Source organism: Cygnus atratus, chromosome 3, assembly GCF_013377495.2.
Source record: "Cygnus atratus isolate AKBS03 ecotype Queensland, Australia chromosome 3, CAtr_DNAZoo_HiC_assembly, whole genome shotgun sequence".
Taxonomy (NCBI): domain Eukaryota; kingdom Metazoa; phylum Chordata; class Aves; order Anseriformes; family Anatidae; genus Cygnus; species Cygnus atratus.
The window spans coordinates 77,257,050-77,285,015 of record NC_066364.1 but is presented as its reverse complement, the minus strand read 5'-3'; the positions used below and the strand labels follow the sequence as shown (position 1 = coordinate 77,285,015).

Here is a 27,966-nt window from a genome sequence, read left to right as displayed (position 1 = left end):
ATGCCCTACCTACTCCGGGACTCGAAGCCCAGGCCGCCACCGCTGCCGCGGGAGGCGCGTGCCACCCACAGCTCGGGGAAAGCCTACGAGGAGCTAAAGCAGGACTGCCTGCGCAGGGGCAGCCTCTTCGAGGACCCTGACTTCCCTGCCAGCGACGCCTCCCTCTTCTTCAGCGAAAAGCCACCCGTTCCCTTCCTCTGGAAGAGGCCTGGGGTGAGTACACGATGTCCTCATGCCCCACCATCTGGTGGGACTGCTCCCGTGTACGGCAGGGAAATCCAATGATTGTATGGGGTGCTTTGCTGTTTGTTTGGGATCCTTGGCAAGGAGGAGGGTTGGAAGGTTTCACCCCACAGAGCTGCGTGTTGCTGGCTTGCAACTGGCAAGGGGGAGCAGAAGGGTAGGGACATTGTAATAAAAGCTAAAATCTGATAACTATTGAAAGTATTTCTGAAACATCAATGTTTTTTAAACTATCCTGTAAAATCCTATGCCTTTCCCATATTCTCTTGTCCTTTTGAAGGCCTTTGGCTTAATCATTTTAAAATATTGTATGTAGATTTTCTTCTGTTCTGCCTTCTGTAGCTTATTGTGTAGCCACACTTTATGTGCATATGTTTATGTACATGCATAAAGAACTTCTAATCAGGCATCTCTCTTACATTATTGCCAAGCAAAAGCCATGTTAAGATGAAAATAAGAGGGCATGCAAGGAAGTAAGGGTAAAATACATTATTATGATATGACTGTTTAAAAAACAACTGCCATTAATGGAGGAAATTCATAATTTAGGTTAAACCTAAAAAATTCAAAACTTCTAACTTTCAGAGCATGAGACATACTTGCTTCCATCATGAAACACTGAGAGGTCATGAATACATGCCATGGTTACTGAGCCATTCAGCAGTAGCCAAGGGCTCGATGAGTATCTCTTAATGCATCTTGCGTAACAGACATTAATAACACAAGGATAGCCTGAAGCTTCGCCAGTCACATGCTCTCAGATCACAAAACCAACATCGCTCCTGGTTCCTTCTCCCCTGTTAGCTTTAACTAATAGCCAGAAAATTTGTGGCTACTTTTCATTTCTTTGTTAATGATTAATATTTATTCTCTTTTTCATCAGGGTCTGAAAGCTTCAGAATTAGTAGAAAATGTCCCTTTGCCAATAGTGGTACCAAGAGAGAAAAAGAACAAAATGGGCTTAAAATGGGTTTACGTTTTGGCTTCACTTAATCCACAATGAGAGACATTCAAATGCCTTAGTGTCCGATAGCTAACGTAGTGTCTCTACGGAGCATTATTAAAGCTATTACTCCTAGACAAGTTTCAGCTATGTAAAAGCAAGAGATGGCCCCAAAGGCAAGCGCAGACCCCCAGGCACTGCTGCCCACCTTGTCTGGCAGTGCCCCGAAGGCCAGGTGGGCTTTGGGGCTGCCCCCAGGAGCAGGCTGGAGGTTTGGGGTTGCTTTGCTCAAAGACGTAACTTCTATGTCCTTGTGTGTGGCAGTGAGGGAGATAGGAGAGTGGTCTGTCTGTTGTACTTACCAGTCTCATCTTCAGGATGTTTGGAAGCTGAAGCAGAAATACTTCTACTATGAATAAGCTACCTGAAACAGGCTCTGCCTTTACACTCCAATGCCCGCCACACAAGAAGGTGGTCTCCTGTGAGCAGCACAGCAAGAAATAAAGCTCAGGGGAAGCTTTAAGGATGCAAAAAGACAAAGTTTAAGCCCCTCAGCATTTAAGCTAAATCAGTTTCCTGTCTATTAGCTGTCAGTGTGTGTATATATATATATATATTTGCATTTACGTTACAATTATGTTTATATTTATATACTTATATATATTTACAGCAGTAAACACAAGCACTGTAACACCATTTTGAGTTAACGTTTTGCAAGGAGGGTATGGGCCTGGGGCACGTGCCAGGTTCATTACCTCGGCTCAGCTGGCCAAGCAGTAGTGCCTTGACAGTGCAATCCCAGCAGCGCTGCCCCTGCGTTTAGGTATCGGTGTTCAGACTGCTTCTCGTGGTGGCTGATTTTTACTGCCTTCCTACCAGTGTTTTTACAGCGGCTCAGCTGAAGTGTAGCACAGTACATGCAGGTAATTGCAGGCCCAAATATTGTTAGTCCTCAGATTTACACCTTGTTACAGTTTATTCTTTAGTAATGAGAGTAGAGAAGGCTTTCTCATTATTTTCACATGTATATATATACCTGCAGGCACAAACTTTTGTACACAGAATAAACAAGACTCTCTAGCTAGCCCAGATCTGTACATCTCCCACTGCAATTGGTGAGCTGCACTGATTTGCACCTGGTGAATGTCTAGACTTCTACAAAAATCATAGTGCTCTAAGATTCAGAAAGCTATATAGTGATTTTGTTTACCAATCCCTTATCTTTACAAATGAAATCCTTGAAATTGCACCTTATGAAAAATTTAGAATAATTTGAAAAATAGATGACCCTTTTCTCATTCTATTTCCCCTTCCCTTCCCTTCCCTTCCCTTCCCTTCCCTTCCCTTCCCTTCCCTGTCCTGTTAATTTATATCTAAATTAAACTAAATTTAACTAATTTAACTATCTACATTTATATCTAAATTAAACTAAACAGTTAAACTAAACAGTTAAAGTGTAGTATATCTGTCATCTATTTCTAGTAGCTCAGTATCTGTGAAAGCAAGAGACATATAAGTTGAAGAATAAAAAATAAAAAATAAAAAATAAAAAAATAAAAAATAGAAAGGAACACAAATGTGTTTTAACAATGCCAATTGAATCTGTGGTCTACAGGAGGAATTAAGAAGGAAATTCTCCTAATATGAACAGCCACTGGCAACCAGTATGACAGGAACCATATGCTGGAACCAGAAAGATAAATATAATCACAAAAATAAGGCCACCATAAACAGCCTCAGCCTCAGCTTTTCTTAGATCTCTAAGAGGGAGATCTTTTCTTAGACCTCCTTCTACCAATGTATGCCAGAGTCCCAAAGGATGCAATTTGTTTCCCTTTGACTCGAAAGAAACATAGCTTCAAAGCAGCAGCAGGAGAGTTGCAGGCACCTTCTTTCATCTCCCTGAGAAATTCATCACCCTAATTCTAGGCAATACCCTTATGCAGGTGAATCTTTGAATATGCTGTATATGAATGCAAGATCTAGTCCTGGGTTTTGTCTTTTAGCATGCTGAAAGCATTGATACATGTTATTACACCATCCAGCCTGAAAATCCCTTTAAGTTTACTATTATTTTTGCAACACCCACTCATAAACGGTAGCTCTTGGTTTTCTTTCGTGTAGCAGAGAATGTGACACGGGTCCATTCAAAGTCCTTTAAATTCCTTTTTATTGATTCTTTTAAAATTTGTGTTTGCTTTAAACGTGGGAGATTGAAAATATTTTCTTATCTGTCAGTTGCAGGGTTGTGTAACAGGCAACGAGCCATGAAACTCTCACAGCACTCAGCAGCATTTGTGTCCATGTCGGTGGAGAGGCTTTTTATCTCAACCCTCGCTAGCACGCAGAGTTTCTTGGTAACACTAAATGCTGTGAGAATCGTGTTCTCCAGGAGCAACAGCGCTAAAATAAGGCACGTTATTAAAGATCAGCTGCCTTATCAGCTGTTGTCGTACTGGTGTTTAAAGGCAATGAGCTGTGCTCTTTATCGCTCACATCCCGTCACAGTCACACATGGCTGGGTGTGTTTAACAAGCAGGCGGGCCAGCTGACGAGGAGGTGCTGTTTGGTTTCCCCTCGCCAGGTGCACTGGGGACATGGCACAGCCCGGCCACCAGCTCCTCCCCGGCAAAGGCAAACAAAAAATACACAAACCAGCTTCCTGCCTGAACATCTCCTCCAAGGGATTAGCTTCTCAAGAGAGTTGCTTTCCTCATCTGTGGCCGTGTGCTGTTTTCCTCTGCCATCCAGGCGATCATTTCTTCTTGTGTGCTGCCAAAACTGCTGAGCCACCAAAGTCACCAGGTCACAAAAGCTGCTGGGCTTCACCCCCTGAGCTTTGGGGAGGGCAGAGCCTACAGCAACAGCAAAAAGCAGCTGACAACAGCCCTCCCCTGTCCCCCCCGCCTCCTACATATATATGTAGCAGGGAGGTGACTGACGTGACAAGCTGCAAGGCTTGCTGTGATGCTGGTCATCTCTGCTGGGGCACAGCCACCTTGCAGGAAGATGACGGTTGCCATAAATTGGGCTGAAAAACCTCATCTGTCTAGTAGTAAAACACTGTCCCCCTCACCACCAGTACCAGCCCACTGCCATCCGCAAAACCTTGGCAAAGCAGAGCATGGCCTGACAGGACAGAAAGTCAGGCTGCTACATTAGGGGCATGGCTGGGCTTTGCTGGCTGAGATGAGAACTGCAGTACCAGTTCATTGGGAACACTGTCCTGGCCACAGCCTTGGCCAGCAGCAGATGCTCCAGGAGTAAGTGAGGGAAGCTGAACTGAATTGCCTATATCCTACCCTGACAGCCTAAAAAAATGCAGTGACAGGAACCAAAAGTAACTCCGTTTCCTTCTAGGCAAATGCAAGGGTTAAGTGACTGAGTGTGCTCTGCTATATTTCCTCCCTCTTTAATTTGCCTTTTTTTACAAGCTTCTGTTGATTACATAAAAGAATTTCATGCAATAGGGCCTGCAATAGCATATCGTGGCATACTGAGAAGCTCAAGGAATATTCCTCCAGCAGTATATTAGATGCTCTCCTCCTCCTCCTCCTCCTCCTCCTCCTCCTCGTCTTCCCTTTTCTATTCACTTCAATCAATTCAATTCAATCTACAGTTCATGGGAAAGGGGAGAAGGGAGGTAAAATCCTGCCACATATATTGGTTTGCCACTGTGATTTTTCTGTCCAGCTGAGATACTTCAGAATTGCTTTTATGTCACCATGATCACACAGTCCCTCTAACCTCTGAGCACACAAGGGTGGGTAATGTTGGCTCCTCCTAAAAACTGACTCTGTAAAACAAACAAGGCTGGAGTCTACCTTTTTTGTTTCCTTGTTTGAGGAGGAAATAGGACATATAGTGTCTGGCAACTATGAGACTATGTATTATGTGCAAGTAAATACAAGGCCTAATTCTGTGTTTGAAGGTAAATTGCCAATTTTAGGGTGTTGGGTTTTTTTCAGCTGTTGGGAAAAAAACAGCCAGGGTTGTAACTTAACTTTGAGATTCTGGACCAGGATGTGATCTAAATTAACAATTGCCTATGGGTGAATAAAGAGTGCCAGCCTTTCATTAGCAGCCAACTAATTAGGAAAAAATGAGGATAGCTGATTCTTTAATTGCTCTGCACTATAATTAATTACAAGGATTAATTACAAGCATTCCCCATCTAGTTCTTTGTGGTGGCTTACACTGCTGCATGAAAATATAGCTCGTGCACACACAGGGCTCACATCTGGGCTCAGATTGACAGTGACATTTTCCTGGCATATTTTCAGTCACGTCTGTGTCTCACTCCCACTCTTCCAGGACATTGTCAAGGATCCCAAGTTTATCCTTGGAGGAGCTACGAGAACTGACATTTGCCAAGGGGATCTTGGTGAGTGATTCCCCCTGAGTGGATGTGTGCACCCTGCGCAGAGCAGCAGGAATATCCTCACATGTGAGGGGATGTTTCCCCTGAACTGATGAGAGCCGTGACACTGGAGGCACCTCCCATGCTCACCTTGCCCACAGCCACCTCTTTGGTGGCACTCTCCCATCTGTGCCAGGGATCATCCTCGTGCAGAGGGATTCAAGGCCAGAGAAGGATCCCCATGCAAGAGTACTGTGACCCCAAGGGAGCTTTTCATCTACCAGCACCTCCAGACTGCCCTGGCTGGGCAGGGACACACTTCCTGGGGACACACAGGATCTCTTTTCAACGGGGGTGACAGCTAACTGTGACAACATCTCCCCTCACCCCCACACCATCTTCTTTTCCTCTCAGTGGAGGAAAATGAGTTTTTTTCCCCATTCTCAATTCACAGGTGACTGCTGGCTGTTAGCAGCCATAGCTTCTCTCACACTGAATGAAAAAACACTAGCAAGAGTGGTACCGCTGGATCAAAATTTTGGGCCAGATTATGCTGGAATATTTCACTTCCAGGTAAGATGAAAATCTGGCACAGCATGACCACAGTTCTGGGCAGCTGGTAATTGCATGTTGTGGTCTGGTTTGTGGTGGGGTTGTGGGTTATTCCAGAGGAAACATCCAAAAAAAAAAGGGGGGGGGGATTGCTGAACTTAATCTGTTGTTCACGTTTTGAGGAACAATCTTGAGGGCTATGTCAGACTCTCACATGCACAAACATAGCCACGTCTGTTCTGTGAAGAGAAATATGGCTTTAGAAATCATTTCACATTTTCCATGCGAACTCCTCTTAGGATGTAAGGCCTTAAAGATGAAACAAGAGTTTGGCTGTGGTCTGTAATATGTGTGTCTTGAAGATGGTTTGAATCACCTGGTGACCACTTGTATGTGACTCACTGGTGACCACGTGAGTGCCATTATCCAGCTAAGGAGCTATGGTGCAGATTTACTCTTTTAGACTTTTCTTCAGACAGATTGACTTTCCTTCAGAGCAGTCTAGCATGGTACAGTGGGAAGGAGTGGTTTACATATGAATTCTGAGCAAGCCTATCCTTGTCACTAGCTGACACTTAGAGGCACTGGGACACGAATCTCCTACACTCAGGAAATGTCGTGCTGTCAACCAGCTCATGCTCCATCTCCTCTAAATAGTTTTGGCAGCACAATGAGTGGCTGGATGTCGTGATTGATGACCGATTACCCACCTTCAAAGGCCGGTTGGTTTTCCTGCACTCAGCTGAACACAACGAATTTTGGAGTGCTTTACTAGAGAAAGCCTATGCCAAGTAAGTCTGGTGTACCACACTATACATATATGATTTACAGTTTGTACATACATTATACACAATTCAAGTGAACAGCTTCTATCTAGTGCTTTTTTTTTTTTTTTTTGCACATGCTGCTGCCCTGATCTGAAGAGCTTGTGAGCTTGTCCAGCTCCCATCACAGCATTAGATACAAACCTAGCTGTTAGCAATAGAGTTGGATCAAAGCCTGAATCCTACCATTTGTGTCCCCGCTGAGACCTCAGACGATAGTTCTGGCCAACTCTAGATTTTTAACTGATTTGGCAGGCAGCAAGCCACTGATATGCAAAGATATCCAGCCCTTGCCAACCTGGTCACTGACACTAATAAAAGAAAAGCCCCAGGCTTTAATAAAAGAAGGCTTTACGAATATCGAGGAACAAATGAATTAAAAATGTAATTAGCAAGGAAAGCAGAAGGATCCCAATATACATCATATATCTCCTGAGTACATTCTGGGGCACGTCTCTTCAGTGCCCTTCTGTGATTTTACGCCCATGTGAGAAAGCTCTCAAGCATGGGTTTCTACAAAGTTTTGAAAGCCTGTCTCAAGGTTAGCATGTGTTTTCCAGGCTGAATGGCAGCTACGAGGCTCTGAAAGGAGGCAGCACAATAGAAGCCATGGAGGATTTCACTGGGGGAGTAGGAGAAATGTATGAGGTTAAAAAGGCTCCTGACAATTTCTATGAAATCCTAGAGAAAGCTCTGAAAAGATGCTCAATGGTGGGCTGCTCTATCGATGTAAGTAACAAGTGGGGTCTGATTTTCTCAGCTTAGTTCTGTGGTTTCTGCATTAAAAAACTACTTTTTAAAGGGTGGTTAAATCATTAACAATTAGATGGATATGCATTTAACTCTGCAAATAATAGCTGTGAACTGACAGATATGTAATATCGATGTAGTCCTTAGTACAGCCATTGAAAACAAAAGAAGATTCATCACATTTCAGCAGGTGATGGCCACTGGATTTAAGGCAATAATGATGTTAGTATGAGCACTTGGGGAGGGTGAACTTTAAATCCTGTCTTACTTGGTCCCTTGACAAACCAGCCATAGCTTTGTGAGGACTTAAAGGCTCCACAGACTAAAAATTGATTTTCTTCATCTCTGGATTCTGTAACAACACCTGCTGGGTCTTGAGAGACTCAAGAAAGTTTTCAGGATCAGTGTGTTAGTTTGTAAATAGGGACTGGGGCTTAAAATGCATCAGATTTATCCCTCCAGGTACTGAAATCTCCCACTTTTACTGAGAAAACTTTGCTGACAGGTAGCAGCTGTGTAGGTGCCTTTACACTGCTTTGCCAGCAGGCCTGATCCAGGGTAGGAGCAGCTGCCCATGTGTCCTTGGCTTTCTGGTGAAAAATCCTGAGCTGCTCAACAGCAAGAGCAAAAATCCTGTTGCTGTTCCCTGTACACTGTTCTCAGTGGTAAAGGTGGTTCAGAAACAAGTGTGTGCCGGGTTTCTTCACCAGAATGAACAACTGGAGAAGAAAGTTTCAGATCAAATGAAAAATCCCACCAACACAAAATGAGAGCATATCAATACCTGACCCCACCTGAGAGCACCTTTTCTGTCCCTTACCTGATTCAAACTACATTTGAATGGGAGTTTAGATTGATATCCTGGAACTGTGGATGGAGTTGATACAAAATGATAGGGACATAGAACGGATCTGAGCCAGGAACCACCTTATTTTCCTTCTGACTGTACAATGCTCCAAAAGAGAAATCCCCACAGCTCTAGGGAGCTCCTTTTCAAAGGGCACCACTGCACCATCACTGCCTGCATGGAGCAGAAAGACAATTTCCCTATTCACATTTCCCTTCTCTGGTTAGCCACTGACCTCCCACATAATGGCTGGAAGGGACCAAGTTATACTACTTGCAATCTCGCTGTGAAAAGAGGTATTCACGTTTTTTTCCATATTACAGACCAGCAGTGCTGCCGAGTCAGAAGCCAAAACCCCCCTTTGGCCTTATAAAGGGCCATGCTTACTCCATGACTGGCATCGATGAGGTATGTCCCCTCTGGTTTGTGTCAGCAGCACAGGGCAAGGAGAGACCTGGTCAAAAGACAAGGGACTGTCCCCCAACTCTAGGCAATGGGAGGCGTTACCCTGGGGAAGTTATCCAAATTCCCATCCATCTTTCCCTCCCACATCTTCTGTAGCAGTGCACTTTTAGCCCAGCTTAATGACACTCAGCATTTTCTCTTTTTCTTTCTTCCCCAGGTGAGCTGTCGGGGCCAGAAAGTACGGCTCATAAGGATAAGGAACCCCTGGGGACAGGTGGAGTGGAACGGCCCTTGGAGTGACAAGTGCGTGCACTGTGCCGTACAGGCCATGCAAAAATCAAGCTGCTGCTCCACATCTAGCTTTCTGCAGGCACAGTTATTTCACAAAAAAATAAATCAGGAATTTGCATGTGCTTAATAGTATTACTGCCATACTAGCATGTCACCCTCCATATTTTCAAGGCTGCTCAGTTAATGGGACATTGTCAAGGATGTCTAGCCCCCAAAATCCAGTATTAGCAAAAAACATACATTAATATAAATTGGATAAGTTCATTCTAAGACACTTCCAATAGTAAATATTATACGTTTGGAGTGATTTTCTCTTTTTTTTTTTTTTTTGTAAACTACTTCCTGTAGTACTTGTAACATAACATCCATATTTAGTCCTACTACAGATAATCTATAAACCAATTTTGTATTACCCCCTCTATCTTATGAGTTTGTCATTGCATTTACTGTTCTGGGTTTCTAAACATATTAGGAATAGGCAAGAAATTTGCAGGTTGTATTATAGATATGTATGACAGTTAGATGACACCCTCTCTATGTGGTACCTGCTAAAGTTATGGAAGGACACAGAAACACAATAGGATTGGTCTGAAAACCAGTCTGCTTTTACCACTAAGTTAAATGAAGTATAAATACTACAAAAGAAAAAAAAATCCATTAAAAAATAACAATACATTCCCCCCTCCCACCCCAAACATACACTTTTTGATACATTTTTACACATATAAATTGCTCCCTTTTTGTTCCACTTTCTTCTACTGAGTTTTTTCTTATTCACACAGATGTAGAGGAGAAGAACCATAACCTGGCTGGGCCTTTAAAATTGCTGAGACACATAGTCATCTCTAGCACTCCTTTAAATGTAAATAAATGAAATATTTTCACATCAGCTCAAATCCTTTGTTATGTTTATGATTATATCTCTCAAAAAAAAAAAAAAGAGAGGTTAAGATCAGGACAGGCATCTGGCAGTTCAGGTTGTTTATTGAAAATGCTTTTTCTGCAAAGCGGAGCTCTGACTCTGCACTTGGGAGGTTTTCTGGAGCTCTGGTTGCCAGTACAAAGCCCTCCTAAAGCAGAGGGGCTCCCAGGTGACTACAGGAATCTGTAATAACATTTTGCAATGGTTGTTGGAATTGAAAACCTAACACAAAATGCCCTGTGTATCCTATCAAAATGGAAATGCAGTAGGGCATTTCCATTTTTTTCCAAAAAGTCTTAGTGTTTTTTTGTTTGGTTTTGACCTGCTACAGCTGGATCTGTAGAGGTGAGTAAAAAAGAGGCAAAGATTATATCTGCAATCCCAGTTACTCCAGCAATTCTCTCTGTACAGGGAAAAGAGCCTATTCTGTTCCCACTGAGTCAAGTTTGTAGAAACATCTGTCCCTAAATTACTGAGAAACCTAAAAGAAGAGATGGTGCTACAGATGGCAAACAGATTTAAGGAGGAGTGTGACTTACAAAAATCTTGCGGTTTAATGATAACCATATTTTACTCAATCCCACCACCCAACAACAGTCCCAGTGCTGAGCGCAGGGAATAGCTCAAGCAGGACGCTCCTGAGGCAGCTTTAGGATGTTTGTCCCAGTCCTGGTTCCAGATACATTAGCTGGGTCTCTGCCACCGTGTGGAGTGTCAGCAGGGTTTGGGAAACCTTTTAAGGCCATTTGTGTTTATGTGTGCTGCTCAAATAAAACACTTCTGGATGAAGAGCAGCCTACTGATGTGTCCAGGCGGTTGTTCTGAGCCAGGGAAAATTAAATGCCATAGACCCATAGTAAAGCTTGGCTTTGTTTTCTTGCAGCTCTCTGGAGTGGCGTTTGGTCAGCCCATCAGAGCAGAAACGCTTGTCTCAGACAGCACTGGATGATGGAGAGTTCTGGTAAGCCATGGGGTTTTAGAGCATGACTCCAGTCAGAAATCGAGGTGCTGGTGGCCAAAATGGGTGGGAAGGAAGAAATTTCTGAGTGAGCAAATGCTCAGTTTCCTCCTAGGAGGAAGCAGGTTCTGCATGTTTTGTGTGTGTACGTGTGTATTTTAATAACAAAAAGTCTTTTGAAGGTCAGTTTAGTCAATGGCATTAGCATATTTCAAATACTGTGTGTCTCCCGTGGTTGTAACAGCCTTTAAATCCTTACCAGGAACATACGCACGCTACAGAAGGGAGCATTGTACTGCACTGTAGCGCCTATGAAATGCCTTCAGGGTTGATGTTAGTCATACACTGGTAGGGAAGGAGCACTTAGAAGCATTGCTACTTGTTACAGAAAGTACAAGAACACCAGGATATGTGTGAAATGATGGAAAGATTTAAGAAAAGATGAAAAAAAGAAGCGGTAGCAATTGCTTTAAAGTGTGAAGTGCTGTTCATGCCAAATTCACTATCTCAGACAGAGCAGATGGCTGACTTGCACATGATTCCCTCACCCCACCCTGTATCAACCACACTGTGCACTACTGACAGTGTGTCTGGTTGTATTTTCCAGGGCCAGATGCTTATCTCTTTTACACAGAGGTAAATCTAGAGAGGTATTCAGCAGGACTATTCCAGATCTTTCCCACAAGTTAAACCAAAGTTCACCCTTTGGTCTGGAAAGAGATTTAATGCAGGCAATGTGGAGCATTACGTCACATAAAATGGTTTATCTCATACTTTGATAGCTCTGGAGGGAAGTAGGTCCAGTGACTGATCCATTACTTGAGCAGTTTTACATAGTATATTTTTAGTTATTTTGCTACTGACATTGAAAATGCAGTAGGGCATTTCCGTCTTTTTCAAAAAGTTTGAGTGGGTTTTTGTTTGGTTTTGAACTTTTTATTTTTTAGAGATGAATAAAAAAGGGGCAAAGACTTTACCTGCAACTCCAGTTCCTCCAGAGCATCTCTCTGTACAGGGCATGGCTTAAAGCCTGACTGTGTACTGGAGGTACGGGTGTGTAAATAGGCATCAAATGAGCAACAAAATTCATCAGAAAGTTTTCTGTCCAACAGAGCTAAGCTCATAGTTAAATAAGTCCTCAGAAGGTCAGTGAAAATGAAGAAATTTGAGCACACACAGGCAAATGTTGGCCTTCTTCATACAGCATCTCAGACACTGAGAGCAGAAACAAAAGCCACCAGGACTGAAATTTTCCCTGAAGGGGTTAAGCAGACAAAATTCATATGCAGAAGATAAGAAATGCTTCCAAAACCAGTCAGGCAAGTCTGATACCAAGCTAAACCCTCCACCCAGTCCGTCAGACTTATTTGTCCTAATGTCTTTTGACTTGTGTGTATTTCTCTCAGGAGTGTTTGCCCCTTTGCCCCTTCTAAGCTCCTTCTAAGACACAAGACACACCTTGATGGTTTCCCCATCAGGCTGCATGGACAGACTTTGCATGAGCAGTGAATGTGGTGTACCCCTAAAGACCTCAAGGTGGTCAGATGAGGAATGAGATGAACAGAGCTGCGTCTCTCCAGCTTTCAGTTTGCTCCTACTGCTGATGCAATTTACCTGAGGAGATGGAGAATGAGCTACATTCCTCCTTCTGCAGCGGGGGACTTCCATCTAGTCTGTTCAGCACTCTTGGTGGTGACTTTGCTTGCCTCCCTAGAAAGCCGGGGTGATCTTAGTAAGGTGTTTTGAAACCTACTGCTAGAAACAGTGAGTAGCAAAGTAATTAGGTCTTCAAGAGTTCAAAATGTGTTCTCCATGACACACATTTTATCTTTGTGCTTAGCATATAACATCAGGTACAACAGGGCTCTTCTTGTTGATGACAACCAGTTTGTACTGAAGTAGACCTAATGGCAGGTTTCACCCTCAGCAAGCTCAACAAGTATTCTCTTCATACATCATTTCTTAAGATGTCTGCAAGGTGACAGGGAGACCAAGAGACCTACTGTGCACTCATGAACAATTTCTGTAACTGTGCTACGAGTTTGGGACCTGGTTTATTCCACGTGCTGACTGCATACAACACTATGGTCATTTCTCCTGCACAGGCTCACTTCTGTTAATTGAAACAGAAGAAGCAGAAGAGGAATTACACCTGTTTATTCTCATGCATTGTGTTTGGTTTCATCCTAGGTAGAACAGGAAGATTAGGAGGAAAGGTAGTGCAGGGAGGGAAATTTGACCAAAAGCTATGGGACATTTAAAGCAGGGTAAGTATCATATCATCAGAGTGGCTTCACTCAGTGCCGAAAGGCAGCACGGCTGTGGTGGAATACATGGGGTGGGAAAAGTGGTCTGATGAGACCTTTTGTCCTTTCTGTTCTTTGGATTTGGGAGGACTGAGAAAATCTTCATGGTAGCATGCTCAGGGCCTGCTGACCTCATTCTCTATCCTGAACATATTTTAGCTGTGTTTTAGCAGTTAAGATCTGTCTTGTCAGGGCAGATGAAATGGTGCTTCTACCAGATAGGAAGGAGGCATCCTTCTAAGAAATCCTACTAAGAAATCAGCTTCTCACTCACCCTAGTCTCTTCTCTGCTAAAATCGGAGGGACAGAGTCTTCTCTTGCCTTCACCAGTGCAAATTCAGGACAGCCGCGCAAAAGTCAAAGCAGGTGTTTTATCTCTTAAGTTCCAAATCTGATCCATAAAGTGCAATTACTTCATCTGCTTTGCAGCATGCTTCCAAAGAGCCCAAAATTGCATGGTGTGGCCAGGAAACTGAAGAGACAGAGATTTTGCTATACTGCCCCTGCTATAGTGTACTGAGCATCGCAGTGAGAATTAGCAGTGTTTGTGGCATGCAAGGCTAGCATTAGATGAGAACAGCTGACAATAAAGAGAACAAATCCCAGGAAAACAACTCCTGCTGTTTCTTCCCACCCTAAAAAGAAGTTGTAGAACGTCCCAGAGTAGGTGTAAATCAATGCTACCACAGACACCTATTCCTTATACACCATAAAAATTGAACTAGCTTTGTCCAGTGAGCTGCACTAAAGGCTAGCTGGGTCCTATCTTCCTCTGCCACAGATACTCATGTGGTCTTGGAGAGCTTCTACTTTCTTGCTACTCCATTTTGCTGTTATGCACCAGTCACCAGAGAAAAAAGATAGCTACAGGAGTTCATGTCAGGGAGGAGCAGTTTCTCTGCTCTGTTCCCATAGCCCATGGCTGCATACCATGCCCAGCTGGGTGCCTGGCTCCAGCTGTCCCTTTTCCTGGCTGTTTGCTAAGTCCTGAATACCAGGCTCCTCAGCCAGCAGGTCTGTCAGTATCTCTTTGCCAGTTTACTTGCTAGCTTAAAATCACATGGCTTATCTGCTTCTCAGCATGCTGAGTAGGCTAGGTTCAACCAGCCTGGCATAGAAACTCAGAAATAACTGTATTTTGGCATTTGCTTCCTCCTTCCTATGGACATGTATATGTATCCACCTTGGGTTTAAAATAATTATACTGCAATCTATATGACACAGTAGCAGTAAGCAGTGTCTATCACCATCAAGGGCTGGTTGGAGCCATTTCTTAAGCCCAAACGTACCTTTTATCCCTCTGTTTGGCATATGTTTTTGCTAGGACAAGGTCCCATGCTCCCGTAATTGAGAGAAGGGTGAACAACTTGAGCCTAGGCACCTTACCAGAAGGCCAAACATGACTTTAGCTGCATTGTGGACAGGCTAGTCGTACCATGGCCTGACTAATCCATTGCCATGTGTCCCTTGTAGTGCTGTCCTGTGGCTGGTGTTGAACACACAGATGATTTGTAGGCAGACTTGGCTCCTGTATGGATGCCTGCCATGCAGGATCCTGGATCCTTTGGTTGTCTCTCCATCAATATGGATGTAGCTCTTAGGACTAGGGTATAGTAGCCTGGGGGAAGGGGATGGTCAAGTATCTTTTTCCACAGTAGGTTTTCTTCCAGTGTCACTTCATCATGTCCTACACTCAACTGTACCTTAATAAAATCAGCAGAGTTATAGTAAAAAGAAAGGTGTAAGAGATGTCAAAATCAGACTGAGATGGTAGGGTTGCTTGTGTTTCACACCACAATGAATGAAAGCTAGCTTCTCCCCCCGTGTACATCATCATATCTCCACAGTCACTGAAGCTATTTAGATCCACATAAGGTGGTCTGGCCCTGTGACTGTGGAGAATAAGGAGTTGTGCTGGGCGTCCTTCACTGATGTTAATAATTGCCTGTTCCTTTGCACATCTTTCATTCAGGATGAAATTTGAAGACTTCAAAGTGCATTTTGATAAAGTTGAAATCTGCAACCTGACTCCAGATGCCCTGGAAGACAGCACTGCCCACAAGTGGGAGGTGACCATCCATGAGGGGAGCTGGGTCCGGGGCTCTACTGCAGGAGGATGCAGAAACTTTCTAGGTAAGTAGATGCATTTTTGAAAATGAGAAGCAGGCACAGAAGTCCTTACCCATCCTCAGGCACCTCTCCAATTACCCCATAGCCAGGATTGTGGATGCAGGTCAAGCCAGCTGAGCCTCAGCTAGTAGGAACCAGCCAAAGGTACAAATACTGTCCAACTTGAGGCTTTGGGGTAAGAAGAACTGCTTTCTTTTCTCACAAGTCTGTTGGATCTGATTTGTCTCTCACTTACATTTGCATGAGCAGGACTGGCTCCAAATAAACCACTTAAAATGCAGCAGTAAGTGTAAAATGAGACAAAAATCCAACTCAGACAGCATGTTTATGTGGCTCTGAAGTAGCACCAAGGATCTGAATTGTGTTACTCCATATTGGCACCAGCACTATGGAATCATTGTAACTATGTATCTTGAACAAAATTCCATCTGACAGCTTTATTAAAACCATGGTAACTTAATAAAATATCAGGCCCAAAATCTTTTCTACACCTAACTCCATGAAGAACTTTGGGATTCAGCTAATTTTCTGCAGAGGTGAGTGGAAAGAAGCATGACAACTAATGGAAAAAATAAATTTGAGCAAAACCTCAGCTTAATTGTCCTTTTTGTCTACTTTTTTTTTAGTAGTAGTAGTGGTGGTATTATTCTGATGTAAGAAATGCTCTGGTATTCTTTACATTGGCAGACACTTTCTGGACAAATCCACAAATCAAGATGCATTTGACAGAGACAGATGATGGGCAAGATGACTGCACATTCATTGCAGCGCTGATGCAAAAGGATCGCCGCAAACTCAGGAAGTTTGGTGCTGAAATGCTAAGTATCGGCTACTCTATTTACGAGGTACTCTATTGCTCTTACAATGCATGCAGTAGCCACCCCATCTATGTTGCCATCTTTCTCTGGATTTGTAATACTGCCAGTCATCAGATATTTTTAGGGCCCCTGCTCTTGAAATGATTTTTTCAGTTACATCAAGCCCCGTGGAGAATTTTGACTTGGTTAGGATAGACTCCTTTCATAGGAGGATTTAGGAGTCCCATGGATAACAAGGATAAACTCCTCAGCCCCATGACTGTGTTGTCCCCTGCCTGGCTCCCAAAGAGGGAATGTTGCTTCTTATGAGTCTCGTGGGGCTCATCACACACAGTGGTTCCTGTCCCTGTGTGAGGCTAGAATCGGAAAATCTTTTGAGGCGCTTTCTCCATTCAGAAGATGACTGTGAGGTCTCATCACTCTGTGACACCCCAGCTACAGTTGTGATATTTAATAGCAGAGAGTGTTTAATCAGGAAGAAATTGTCCTAGTGTCCTCTTAGACTGTCTTCAGGGTGGGAGAGAACCGCTGGTAACAGGTCCTTGCCATAAAGCAGGAGCTAGGTTGCTGCAAGTGCTTGGGTGAGGTGTGACAGTCAGCATTGCAGCTGGAGGTCAGGCTTGTGCCAGGCAGAGTTTGGGTCCATGACTGGGAAGAGGGCAGGGGTAGCCCTCAGTACACCACGGCCAGTGCATTGCTGCCTTCGATCCCCTCTAGAGCCCTGGCGGAGATGGACACCTGAACAAAGACTTCTTCAGGTACCACGCCTCCAAGGCCAGGAGCAAAACCTACATCAATTTAAGGGAAGTATCCAACAGATTCAAGCTGCCACCAGGTGACTACATCCTTGTTCCAACCACATTCGAACCACACCAGGAGGCAGACTTCTGCCTGAGGATCTTCTCGGAGAAGAAGGCCATCACTGAGTAAGTCAGCAGCAAGCACTGGAGCCTCTGGTGTGCTCTCCTGTACACGGGGCTGCCAAATCCTGGAAAGGGTCTGGCTGCCAGCTGTCCAGCCCTACAGCAGAGTCTTGGTGTGGGAAGCTCCTGTTTTTTTTCCCTCTCCAGAATTTTTGTGTGCTTAGTAAGGAGAAAAAGGAAAGGTGTGAAAATGGTTTGCAGTGTGACCTCCTGTGTGAGACTGAGTTGGGTGAAGGCTCGTTTGCCCTGCTCCCTTCAAAGTGGGTGGAAAAAATCTATCTGCAGATGCATTTGCCCATTTTTGCTAAATCTGGCTTTTTTGGAGAGTTTAGGAGGTAGAGAAATAGGGCCCTGGTGAATCCACTGGAAGCTCACAGGGAAGAATTGCTAGCTGCCTGCTACCCAGCTAGTTCAGTAATCTGCGAGTACAACAGCGTTTCCATACAGTCTGTCCACATGACAATTTTGTATTAAAAATTGAGGAAGAAGTGTGCACAATGAATACAGAATGAGATTAATTCTTTAGCAGACAGCACACAGAGGGACTGTGCCCTCACAGAGTCCTGCTTAAAGTATGTTTTAATGGCTTATGCCAATATTTAAATAAAGCAAAAATCCATTTGATTAATTTTACCTATATGTAACCAGTTCAGTAAAAAATGCAGTTTTATCTTTCACCTCTGGAAAATGTTAATGAGCAACTTGGTGCCCTTTCCACACCAAGCAGATATTGAACATCTTCAGATACTGAATGTGGTTTTGTTTTCTCCAGGGATCTAGATGAAAACGTTGCCATTGATCTCCCTGAGGTAAGTCTACAGAGTTAAAATAGCAAGAGGAGAGCTCAGCAGAAGCCAGCACACACTGCTTTTACTGTCTTTGGCTAAAACATGTTCATTTCACAGGAATGCTCCACAATTGCCAGCTTTGTGTGAGTGACTGAAACATTCAGTTCTGCTGAATATGGTAAAAGAGTTGCAACAATCAAAATCACAATCGTTATGCTTCTGCAGCTGCTTCAAGGCAGTCAGAGTCAGAGAGCACCAGAAGCTGGTCTCAGCCACCACAGGTGCACTGAAAGTACCCCACTTGGCACTGGGGAGGCAGATGGCCTTTCGTAGCTATTAAAATTCTATTTATTGTGAAAAAATAAGGAGCAAGAGTATTTCCACAGGCCTGATTTTTTTTTATATGCAAACCTAGCAATATCCTCAGGGCTTGATACGTGTATGCCTAGTGAAATGATTAAATTCTTTTTGTGCCCGGATGACCTGGCCTGCCTGCTGAGTGCTAATTGCAGCTGAATCTGAGTCAGCTCCTATTTAAATGTATCCCTGCACATAATCTGTTGATTGTAGTATGAATTCCCATGGAAACAAGCTAAATCATAATCTCATGTGTCCTTCTTCATTAAAATCCTCCTCCAGGGACCAGCAAGCAACCGAACATCTCCATTTCTAGGATCTCAGGGCCATGTTCAGGGTCAAAGTAAATCTGTACAGTGTCATTAAGGGACCACATCTGAACTTGACTAGTAGAAAGTGAGGAGCATGGATATGGTTGAAAAATAAGTGTAAATGGCCAAGCAGTGTCACCAGGGTGACAGTACACTAAATGTCACCCGTATTATATCTTCTGTTGGTAGAGAAAACAAAGCTTAATTCTTTGCATCCTGTGCTGTGCTGCTAGTTGACTTCTTTTCCCCGGTTTTCTGGCACAAGAACTGCTCTCTGTTTGCATGGTCACCCCAGCTATAGCAATGGCCCTACATGGTGGCATCTCTCATCAGTGTAGACTGAGGCCTGGGCTCTACACCCCTGCAACAGCACTGAGCTCAGCTGGCTCAAAGTGCTTCCAGGCATGGGATGACTCTGTGGAAAGCACCGAATCACAGCCACTTCCAGCTGCTGCCATCAAGAGAGGCCAGAGGTCCCTGGATGATGCCTCTGGGAAAAGCTTTGTTGGGCTGGGTTGTTCAAGGACTGTGGAAGCAGAGTGGTTCAGGGGTGGGGTGAGAGGAGAGGCATTTTCCAGGATAGGTGCTCTTGGTTTTGAGATAGCCAAAGCAATGCTACATTGTGCGATTCCCCAGGCAAAGGAAGTGAGGAGTGAGAATCCCCTCAGGAAGTTAGGTACCTGTGAGGCCTGAGGTCTGCAATCAAAGCATAACAATGTTCAGGAGCATATACACTTATTGTAAGATATACTGTGCTCCCCTAATGCAAAGAGGAGCTGTGTGCAGGAGAAACATCATGTTTTACAATTCTTATAAACGCCTTCCTGTGGTTGATGTTGCAGCCTCCAAACCCAACCCCAAGTCCACAAGCAACTGAAGAAACTGAAGAAGAAAAGCAGTTCCGGGCACTGTTTGAGCAGATCTCAGGAGAGGTGAGTGCAAAACCCTCGTGGGTCGTAACAACGCATAGAAAGTAGGAGAGAATTCTGCTCCTACTCAGGGCCAGGTGGGGCAAAAATGCCATATTTTGGGGGGCAGTATGCTTAGTTATAGTGTGTTGTTTAGGCAAGAGATGTCACCATGGAAAAGGGCACAGTCCCAACTGAGCAAACCAGAGGACTAAAGCTAGAATTCAAGCCTGAGGGAGCCGACCTAGTTCCGTGTCCAGCTGGATTTATATTTTTCTTTAAATCAATGGTTCCATCTTGAGATTGCTTTCAGACAGCCTTAGGCACAGCAACACTCCAATATTTTGCTAGCTGTTTGGTTTTTAGCCTTTTCTGGGTTTTGTACGATTCTCTTTTCCTGAGATGCAGCAAAGTACAGATGGGTGATGTTTGTGTTTTCTGAGGTTTTTGGTATGTCTGATTCCAGAAACACTCAAGTAACAGATGCTGCTGCCTTTTTTTTTTTTTTTTTTAATTTAGGACATGGAGGTATCCGCAGAAGAACTTGAATATGTTCTGAATGCAGTACTAAAAAACAGTAAGTGCTGATAACCTCTGTACTGTTTCAGTGGCATGCAGCAAAGGGCTGTAAAGAACTTTATAAAAGCTGCCGTTAAGCTCACTTATGAATGTGAAAATAAAGGCTGTGTTACAAATATTGCCTGGTGGCCTCCAGCCAGCCAGGGCAGAGCTGGGTAGACTTATTGTCCATGATCTAACCTCAAGTGTGTCCTGCCTCCAGCATGATCCATGTCAGTTTAGTGAAGCCAGTTCTACATTGTACTACTGCTCTGCTCTGGAGAGACAGGGAGTGGTACTAATAAGACCTGGATGTGGCTCATGGCTCTGCTCATCACAGGTCTTCCCACAATGAGGTCTAAGAGCCAGCTGCCTGTGCTTATGAAGTACTGTTTTCTGCTATGGATTTGCAAAAGGCAGATTTGCCCAATTACTTCTGTCTTATTGTTGTCCTTTTTCAGAAAAGGACATCAAATTCAAGAAGTTAAGTCTCATTTCATGCCGAAACATCATTTCTCTTATGGATGTATCCTTTCAAATAAGTACTTGTGAAGCTAAACAAATACTGAATATAATTGTTCATAGCAGGACATCATGTATATTGGAGACAGGTGTGGTGATGTCACGGAAGAACACTGTCCACAGGAAAAAAAATATGTGAAAGTTGTATCCCTATATTTACTTTAGAAATTTAGTGTTAGAAGCTTCAAGACAGACTATTTTCTACTGCAGACTTCAGAGGGAGATGTTTTAATCTAAGCACTTGTAAAAGTAAATCTCGAATTATTTACATATAGGACAGTGCATTTCTCAAGCTGTGGTTTATTTGAAAAAGATCTGGAAGAGAGAACCCAAAACTGTAGTCTGAAGAGTAGACTTCACCAGAGAGAGGTGTGCATTCAAGTTTTGGGTCAGAAAATTAAGAATGAACAGATTGGCGAAAATTACTGGTATCAAAGCTGTGGGGTTTTTTACAGCCAGACAAAAAGCTGGAAAATCTGGTCTTTCATCTAGATCCTGGAACTCCAGGAAGCAGACACGTCGGTGAGATTTGTCTGTCCAAATTTAGGCATTTGTGGTGTAGATGTCTACATCTAGGCTAGCTTTCTAGACTTCCTTTGTAGATAATGAAAAGAATGGTGTAATTATGCTTGTTCTGGATGTGCCTAACTGTGAGAGAAGCTAAATGATGGCATAGACATGAGGTGAGTACCACACAATGAGTACCACAGCCCTGGTACTTCTCCACCAAGTTCATCCTTTGCAATGTTCTGGTGTTGAATTTAGTATGGCTTCTCTTCAGGTAGAGCTGGTTTTGGCAGTATGCTTTTCTGATAGCTTTTTTTTTTTTTACACATGAAAAAAAACAAAGACTGTATCAGTCCTGACAAGGCAAGTATCTAACACTTGTTTTGCTTGTTAAGCTAAGATGTTTTTATTTTTTCCTTTTGTTGCTCCAGTCCATGGCAAAGGTAACACGCTCTCAAACACTTCTAACACAAAACCAAAACAGACAAAAAGACAAAACTGTATTCTGGTAAAGCCATGTCTGTAATGTTAAAATTCAGTGCAAATCAGTCACTGTGCTTATCCAATGAGAAACAGAGGACTGGTCCTATATTTTCTCCTTCAGAAACCAAGCTTCAGAAGGGAGCTGGTCCATGTTCACATCTCATCCTTACATGGTATTGGAACAGAGCCCGGGTCTACACTTAACCCTGGAGCATAACAGCAATCCTAGGTTTACTATTTAGGATTTAATCAAATAGTTACCATGATTTGCAATGATTCCAAGGAAATCTCTGCATAGTTTTGAATTAGTGGGGAGATGTCCCTTCGTCTGCTTTGGAAGCACGAAGAATGCAGACAGAACCATCCCACTCTGGAAGTGGCATTTAGAGCACAATGGAGGAGCAAAATGGCACAAATGGAAGCCTGAGCTGATGCTGGCAAATCACCTCCATGTCACATGCCACCAAATTCCCTGGTTGTAGTCACCATGCAGAGTTGGGGATGGGGGTGAAGTATTGACATGACAACCAGAAAGAAGAACCTGGCTGGCTATAAAGACAGACTTTTTGTAGGAATGATAATGTCCTTGGAATCTGTGAGTGCCCTCAATAATATTGCCAGTCTAGGTGCTTAAATAACAGCATGCTATTAAATAATGGCAGGCTAGACCCAGCTTAGCACATGTTGGCTCTTGTGAACAATTGCTGAGCTAGCATCCGTCTGAGCGAGGGCTTTGTCTTGAAAAGCAAGATGGAAGGGGGAAGGGGAATGCAAGTGAGATCTACTTGGGGGACATCAGTAGCTCAGCACGGTAAATATTAAGAAGACCCTCACTCATCAGGAAGAGGTAAGTTCAGGCAGATCTAATCACCACCCCTCAGCACTACTATGCAGACGATTATTTCAGACTTTAAAGACCAGATTCTGCTAGCCTCACCACACAACTCCCATTAATCTTTGGTAGAGACATTGCAGTAGAGCCTGGACTCTAGAAAACAATACTGAATAACACACTGGTTGACTAACTCCTTCGAGTACAGTAGCAATTTGTTTTAATCAGGTAATTTAATTCTCTGAATCATTTATGTGCTATTTACTTCTAAAGCTGTTCTCGCCTCAGAACAATCTGTCTTTCTTACTTGCATGGAGCTCAGCTGTGTTTTTGTGTCACATAATGTTCCCCAAGTATCACAGCCACAGTCATGAGCTGCACCTCATGAGAAATCCCAATATCATGCTCAGCGTCACCATAGGCTTGCCAGCCAACGTAATGTTATATGTTTAAAGGGATAGCAATGTTAAATTCACTCAGAATTTGGATCTTTATGTAACAAGTCATTTTCCTTAATTCAAATTACTAGACCAGTGGCAATGGGACTCTGGAATTCACTGAGTTCAAAGTTTTCTGGGAAAAACTGAAGAAATGGATAGTAGGTGGCATTATGCATTCTATTTGGTTCTCCATTTTACTAGCTATTCCTTGTGTAGTTTATTATGTATATGCAGACAAAAATAGAGACAGGAGTGTTTACAAGCCACAAATTTTTACTTAAAACAAAAGTTTTAAAAGTGTGGGGGCTTGTTTTGGACCTTCAAAGACATTCTTAGCTTTCCATGATGCTAAACCTTAATGGTTTTCTGGAAATAACAGATTTTTGTAAGGAAATCAACTATGTTTGGGAAAAAGAATGTAATGGACATTAACAAGGAAGCCAATAAACATGAAACTTAAGGAGTTTCTGTTACTGTTGTACAGAAGAAGAAATGATGATTCATGACTAGTAGGAAATAATCATTTCATAAGTCACTGCATTGCTATTATCGATCTCTCAGTAGACAACAGTACTGAAGTCTGGGAAAGTTGATTCTAATTTTAAACACATTTCCCTGCCACTGTATATGGCAGTAAAAATAAGCAGACTTTCAGAATCAGGGCACAGATTGAATATTCAAATAAAGACATCGTAATTGTTTCCTCATGGTCATTAATAGTTTTTTTCTGAATTCATGCTTCACCCAAGCATTTAAAACACGCAGTTCTCTGCTTCTTGTCTATCCCATCAGAAATGACATATACTTTTTCTGGATCCCAATGTCATATCTCTTTTATCAAAAGATGCATTGTTTTTTAACAAGGAGACTTGAGAAATCCTTGTCTTCTGTAAGAAGATTTGCACGTATATCTGATGAAAAAATTTAAGCTGGATGTGACAACAATTCAATTTAACCCATATTCCAAGGGCGAATCATGTTTGTCATCTCATTAAAATAAAGGAATTTAACTCCAGTTTAATAATTATTTAATATTTAGGTCAAAATTCAAACCAGTTGTACCAGTCCTCTCAGCTACACAATGAATGTTTAGATCTTTTATACCTAGAAGAAAATGAGTAAGGGACAATCTTGACTTCATCTTACACAATTTTTTCTAGCCTTCAGGATCATATAGAAAAACTTGAAGAGATTAAGAGAATGCCTCAGGAGAGAGAAGCTAGAAGACAAATAAAAATACATCCTTCCCAAATAAAATTACTTTTTAAAAAATCATGGATTTTTTTATGAAGAGAAACTCATTATATCTGAAAGATTGGGTTTGGCAGTACTTGTTTGAATTTCACAACAGCCTATTCATATGACAGACAACTGGGACCCAAATTGCTCCTCAGTTACAAAATCAGAATGGATCTAGACCATGGATCTTGTCAGCTTTTTAAAGTGCTTTGTGCCACACTGTTAGAGATAAACACCTTGCTTTTGTGTGCCATATCTGTGCTCCTTTCATGTGGAAATACTGAACTTTCCATCTGCTCTTTTCATAACAGAATATCTTTCTTCAGTTTGACTCCGATAAATCCGGCTCCATGTCCTCCTATGAGCTTCGCACTGCTCTCAAAGCTGCAGGTAAGACAAGCACTACATTTTATTTTGGGAAACTTGTTGGGCAGGTCTGCTGTAGGCAAAGAGGTCTGCAAGCAATTACACCATCTGGGTGCCCTGTAACTGGGAGGAGGGCTATGCCGCAGAGAGGACCTTGGGAGCTAGAGGGAAAATTGAAAGGACTTCTGGCAAAGCCTCTTTCCAAAGGTGCACAGAGGTGTAGATAGGACCAGGCTTCCCTTTGGTTAAAGCACTTTCTCAGCCAACCTTAGCTTTCTTTGTGCCCACAAGGGTTTGAAGCAGCATGGCCAGTCTGGGGCTGGGAGCAGCCAGTGAGGAGCTGATGGGAGAAGAGGCTTGCCCAGTCGTCCTGGTGGGGCTCACCATACCAATGCAGAGCACTCCAGGGAGGGTCCTTGAGCCATGGCACTTCCAAGTAGAAGTGGCAACAGTGATTTCTGTTCCTTAGGCTGTCTTGGAGAGGAAGTGGGATATTTTTAGGAATTGCTTTTGGGAGTGTGTCTGTGTGGGCTGCCACTGGCCCTTTCACCTAATTATCTCAACACATGCAGGGTTAGACCCGAAAACAAAACATTTCAGAGCCCATGTCCACTTGAGGAGCTGCAGGTAACCTGTTTGTTACAAAGAGTAATCAGTGGGTTTCTATTTCATCACAAAGTATTTTTATTAAAGCACGTAGTTTTGCAGAAATCCCTTCAAATTTCAAGGAGTCTCTCATATGCAGTGACCGCAAAATTTGTGGTTCAGATTTACTTATTCATTCCAAGCTTAAAAAACTTTGCAGTCAGATCACTTTCTGTGTGGATGCGTGCCATAGCGCATCCTCCCATTAACTGATTTTCAAGATTAGTTAGAGATTTGCAGATTCCATCCTGGCCTATGAGGCTGCTCAGTTTTCCTATGTGTGTGTGTTTTGGAAGGATATCAACTCAACAACTACCTGTTGCAGCTGATTGTCCTGCGATACTCTGATGAACAGTTCCAGATTGAATTTGATGATTTTCTGAACTGCTTGATTCGCTTAGAGAATGCAAGTCGTGAGTATCTTCTTCCTCTAGAATTTCTTCCCCTTTGGAAAAAAAAAATATATATATATATACCCATTTTCTGCTGTCACCAAGTATATTGCATAACATCTGAGATCAGGTGTGTAGATTGAATGGCTAACAGAAAGGAACTGTGTTTAGCATTTGTTTTTAGAATAGCTTTTCCCCTGTAAAATGAAAAATGTTCTGTTACTGATGGAAAATTTCCCCATGTGAATAAAGCCTGCTTCAAAAACTCCACAGTGATGCAGAAGGCATGTGAAGAATGTTGGCAAGGTCCTTGTTGTAGCCTTTCTTGTGGCTCACCCATCAGAGCAGTGGTGCCCAGCCAGCTTGTAGCCAAATCTCACTTGTAAAAAAGTGGAGCTGTTGTGTGTCCTATTGGGTCTAGCCCCTACACTCCCCTGTGCTCCCACTCACTATTACCACTTCCCTCAATTCCTGCTGAATTGGCTGAAGATATGGTTCGCTTGTATCCCTTATGGTTCTCATCAAGGCACCCTAGGGTCAGTTCATTTGCACACAGGGTCTCCCTTATTCCAGAGCAGAAGTAGTAGAGACAGGTAAAATGGCTGGATAAATGCTGAAGTGATCATCAGTGTGGCTCCAACCTCAAATCAAATTCAACTCAACTCGATGAAAATCACAATCAACTTTCCTGTGTGATATTTTTCTTTCTTTTTCTTTTTTTCTCTTTATTTCCCGGTTCAGTCTGGGGCAATAGAAGTGTTAAACTACTGAGAGGGAAAAGTTCAGTCAAATATATAAAGACATGCAAATTGCTTGGCTTCATTTCAAAGCATCCAAATCTGAGTGCTTAGACACCCGTTTCCAGTTGAGTCCTGAAGAGAGACTTGCACAAAGGCATGAAGTCAGCAAGACTTTTCCTCCTGCACGTTCATTTTTCAGAGTAGCTACCACCTCTGAGCAACCCTGAGCAACCAGCCTTTGTACCAGGCCCTCCCTTTCATAGGCACAGTCACCTATCCTTGTGGGATGGGGAGCTTATATATGAATATGAATGAGGTGTATTTATAGCTCCTGTGTCCTGTTTTTCATTTCAGGAGTATTCCAAGCACTGAGTGTGAAAAATAAGGAGTTCATTAACCTGAATATAGGAGAGGTATGAGCACAGCTTTTTAAACACTAGCAAAATTATGGGGCTTCTCTACAGCTTTTTCCTCACATTAGATATGGAATATTTCTGTGTGACACTTCAGGTGAAATCCATGTCCATGAGAGCACAGAGGGCATCTGCCATAGATGTCAGCAGGGTTGTGATTTTACAGTGCACACACTGATTACATCTTCTCCTTGCTATTTCCTTCCTTGCCCTGTTGCATGCTGACAGCTTCCCATCCCCCTTTCTGGCTTCCCTGCTTTTTCCTTCCTCGGGTGCCAGCTCACTGTGGGGAAAAGGGGAGGCAGCCAGCCTGGGACGGGGAGGTCTTTTGCTCTCACATCAGCTTCTCCTGTGCACGTCCATCCTCTGCTTCTCAGCGTGAGTTTGTTACTTTCTTGTGTTCTCTTTGTCTCCCTGTTACACATGTGGGCTGTGTCTCATTTTATACTTACCCAAAGTCTCCTGGGGCAAGGCACAATGAATTCTCTGGCTCAGCAAATGTGGGAGCTGATGTGGATTGTGGGGATGCAAATGAAGGGCCTGAATTATTTATTGTAAATTTGATCTTTCTTCTGATATTAGTTCATTAACCTGGCAATGAACATTTGAAGAAGTTTGACTTGGATGTCAGGAGTTTCTTGGGACATCGTTACCATGACTGCTACCCTGACAACTGTGGTCCCCTTCTGATGTAGACTTAACCAGAGCGTTTGTGTGGAGGAAGACATGTACTGTCCACCCTTTCTGGTCTCCAGCCCTGCTGTGTTCAGGAGCTCCACAGTCAGATCACATTTTGTTTTTAATTTTGATAAAACCTGCTAATGGATTTGTTACTGGAAGAGGTATTTGGATGGGGCACACATGCCTCTCAAGTAGACTGAAATTAATGCCCCTAAGTTAACACAGTCTTTTATAAAATAAGATTGCATTTAGTTTCAGCATAGCACAGCCTACAATGATTAAAAATTTTTATTGCTGCTTGGTTACAAATTACTGTAAGGTGCTTTTAAAAATACAAGGTTGTGTAAAACTGTTCAATTTGGAATTTATTTTGAGGCATGCTGTGTGGCTACATAACAAGTCTCTTGTCACAGCCACATGAATTTCAGTCTGCTAGACTATGAACAAAGGAAGACTAGGGAATGTATGGATGAAAATCCATCCTTGAATATTTGTAACAGAAGTCCCTGGTC

General features: G+C 43.0%; 1 protein-coding gene across 1 annotated transcript; it reads left to right on the top strand.

Moving 5' to 3' along the window:
• On the top strand, positions 1 to 27,577 carry CAPN9 (calpain 9). The gene is given in 21 exon segments (XM_035538521.1): positions 1 to 213; positions 5,501 to 5,570; positions 6,001 to 6,119; positions 6,756 to 6,889; positions 7,483 to 7,651; positions 8,843 to 8,875; positions 8,877 to 8,927; positions 9,142 to 9,227; positions 11,021 to 11,098; positions 15,374 to 15,534; positions 16,219 to 16,376; positions 17,067 to 17,275; positions 18,045 to 18,081; positions 19,571 to 19,660; positions 20,156 to 20,213; positions 20,656 to 20,720; positions 23,068 to 23,136; positions 24,529 to 24,607; positions 25,525 to 25,641; positions 26,715 to 26,773; positions 27,356 to 27,577. Coding segments are annotated over 21 exon segments (2,082 nt in total). The 3' UTR covers positions 27,383 to 27,577.
• The last annotated feature ends 389 nt before the right edge of the window (positions 27,578 to 27,966 follow it).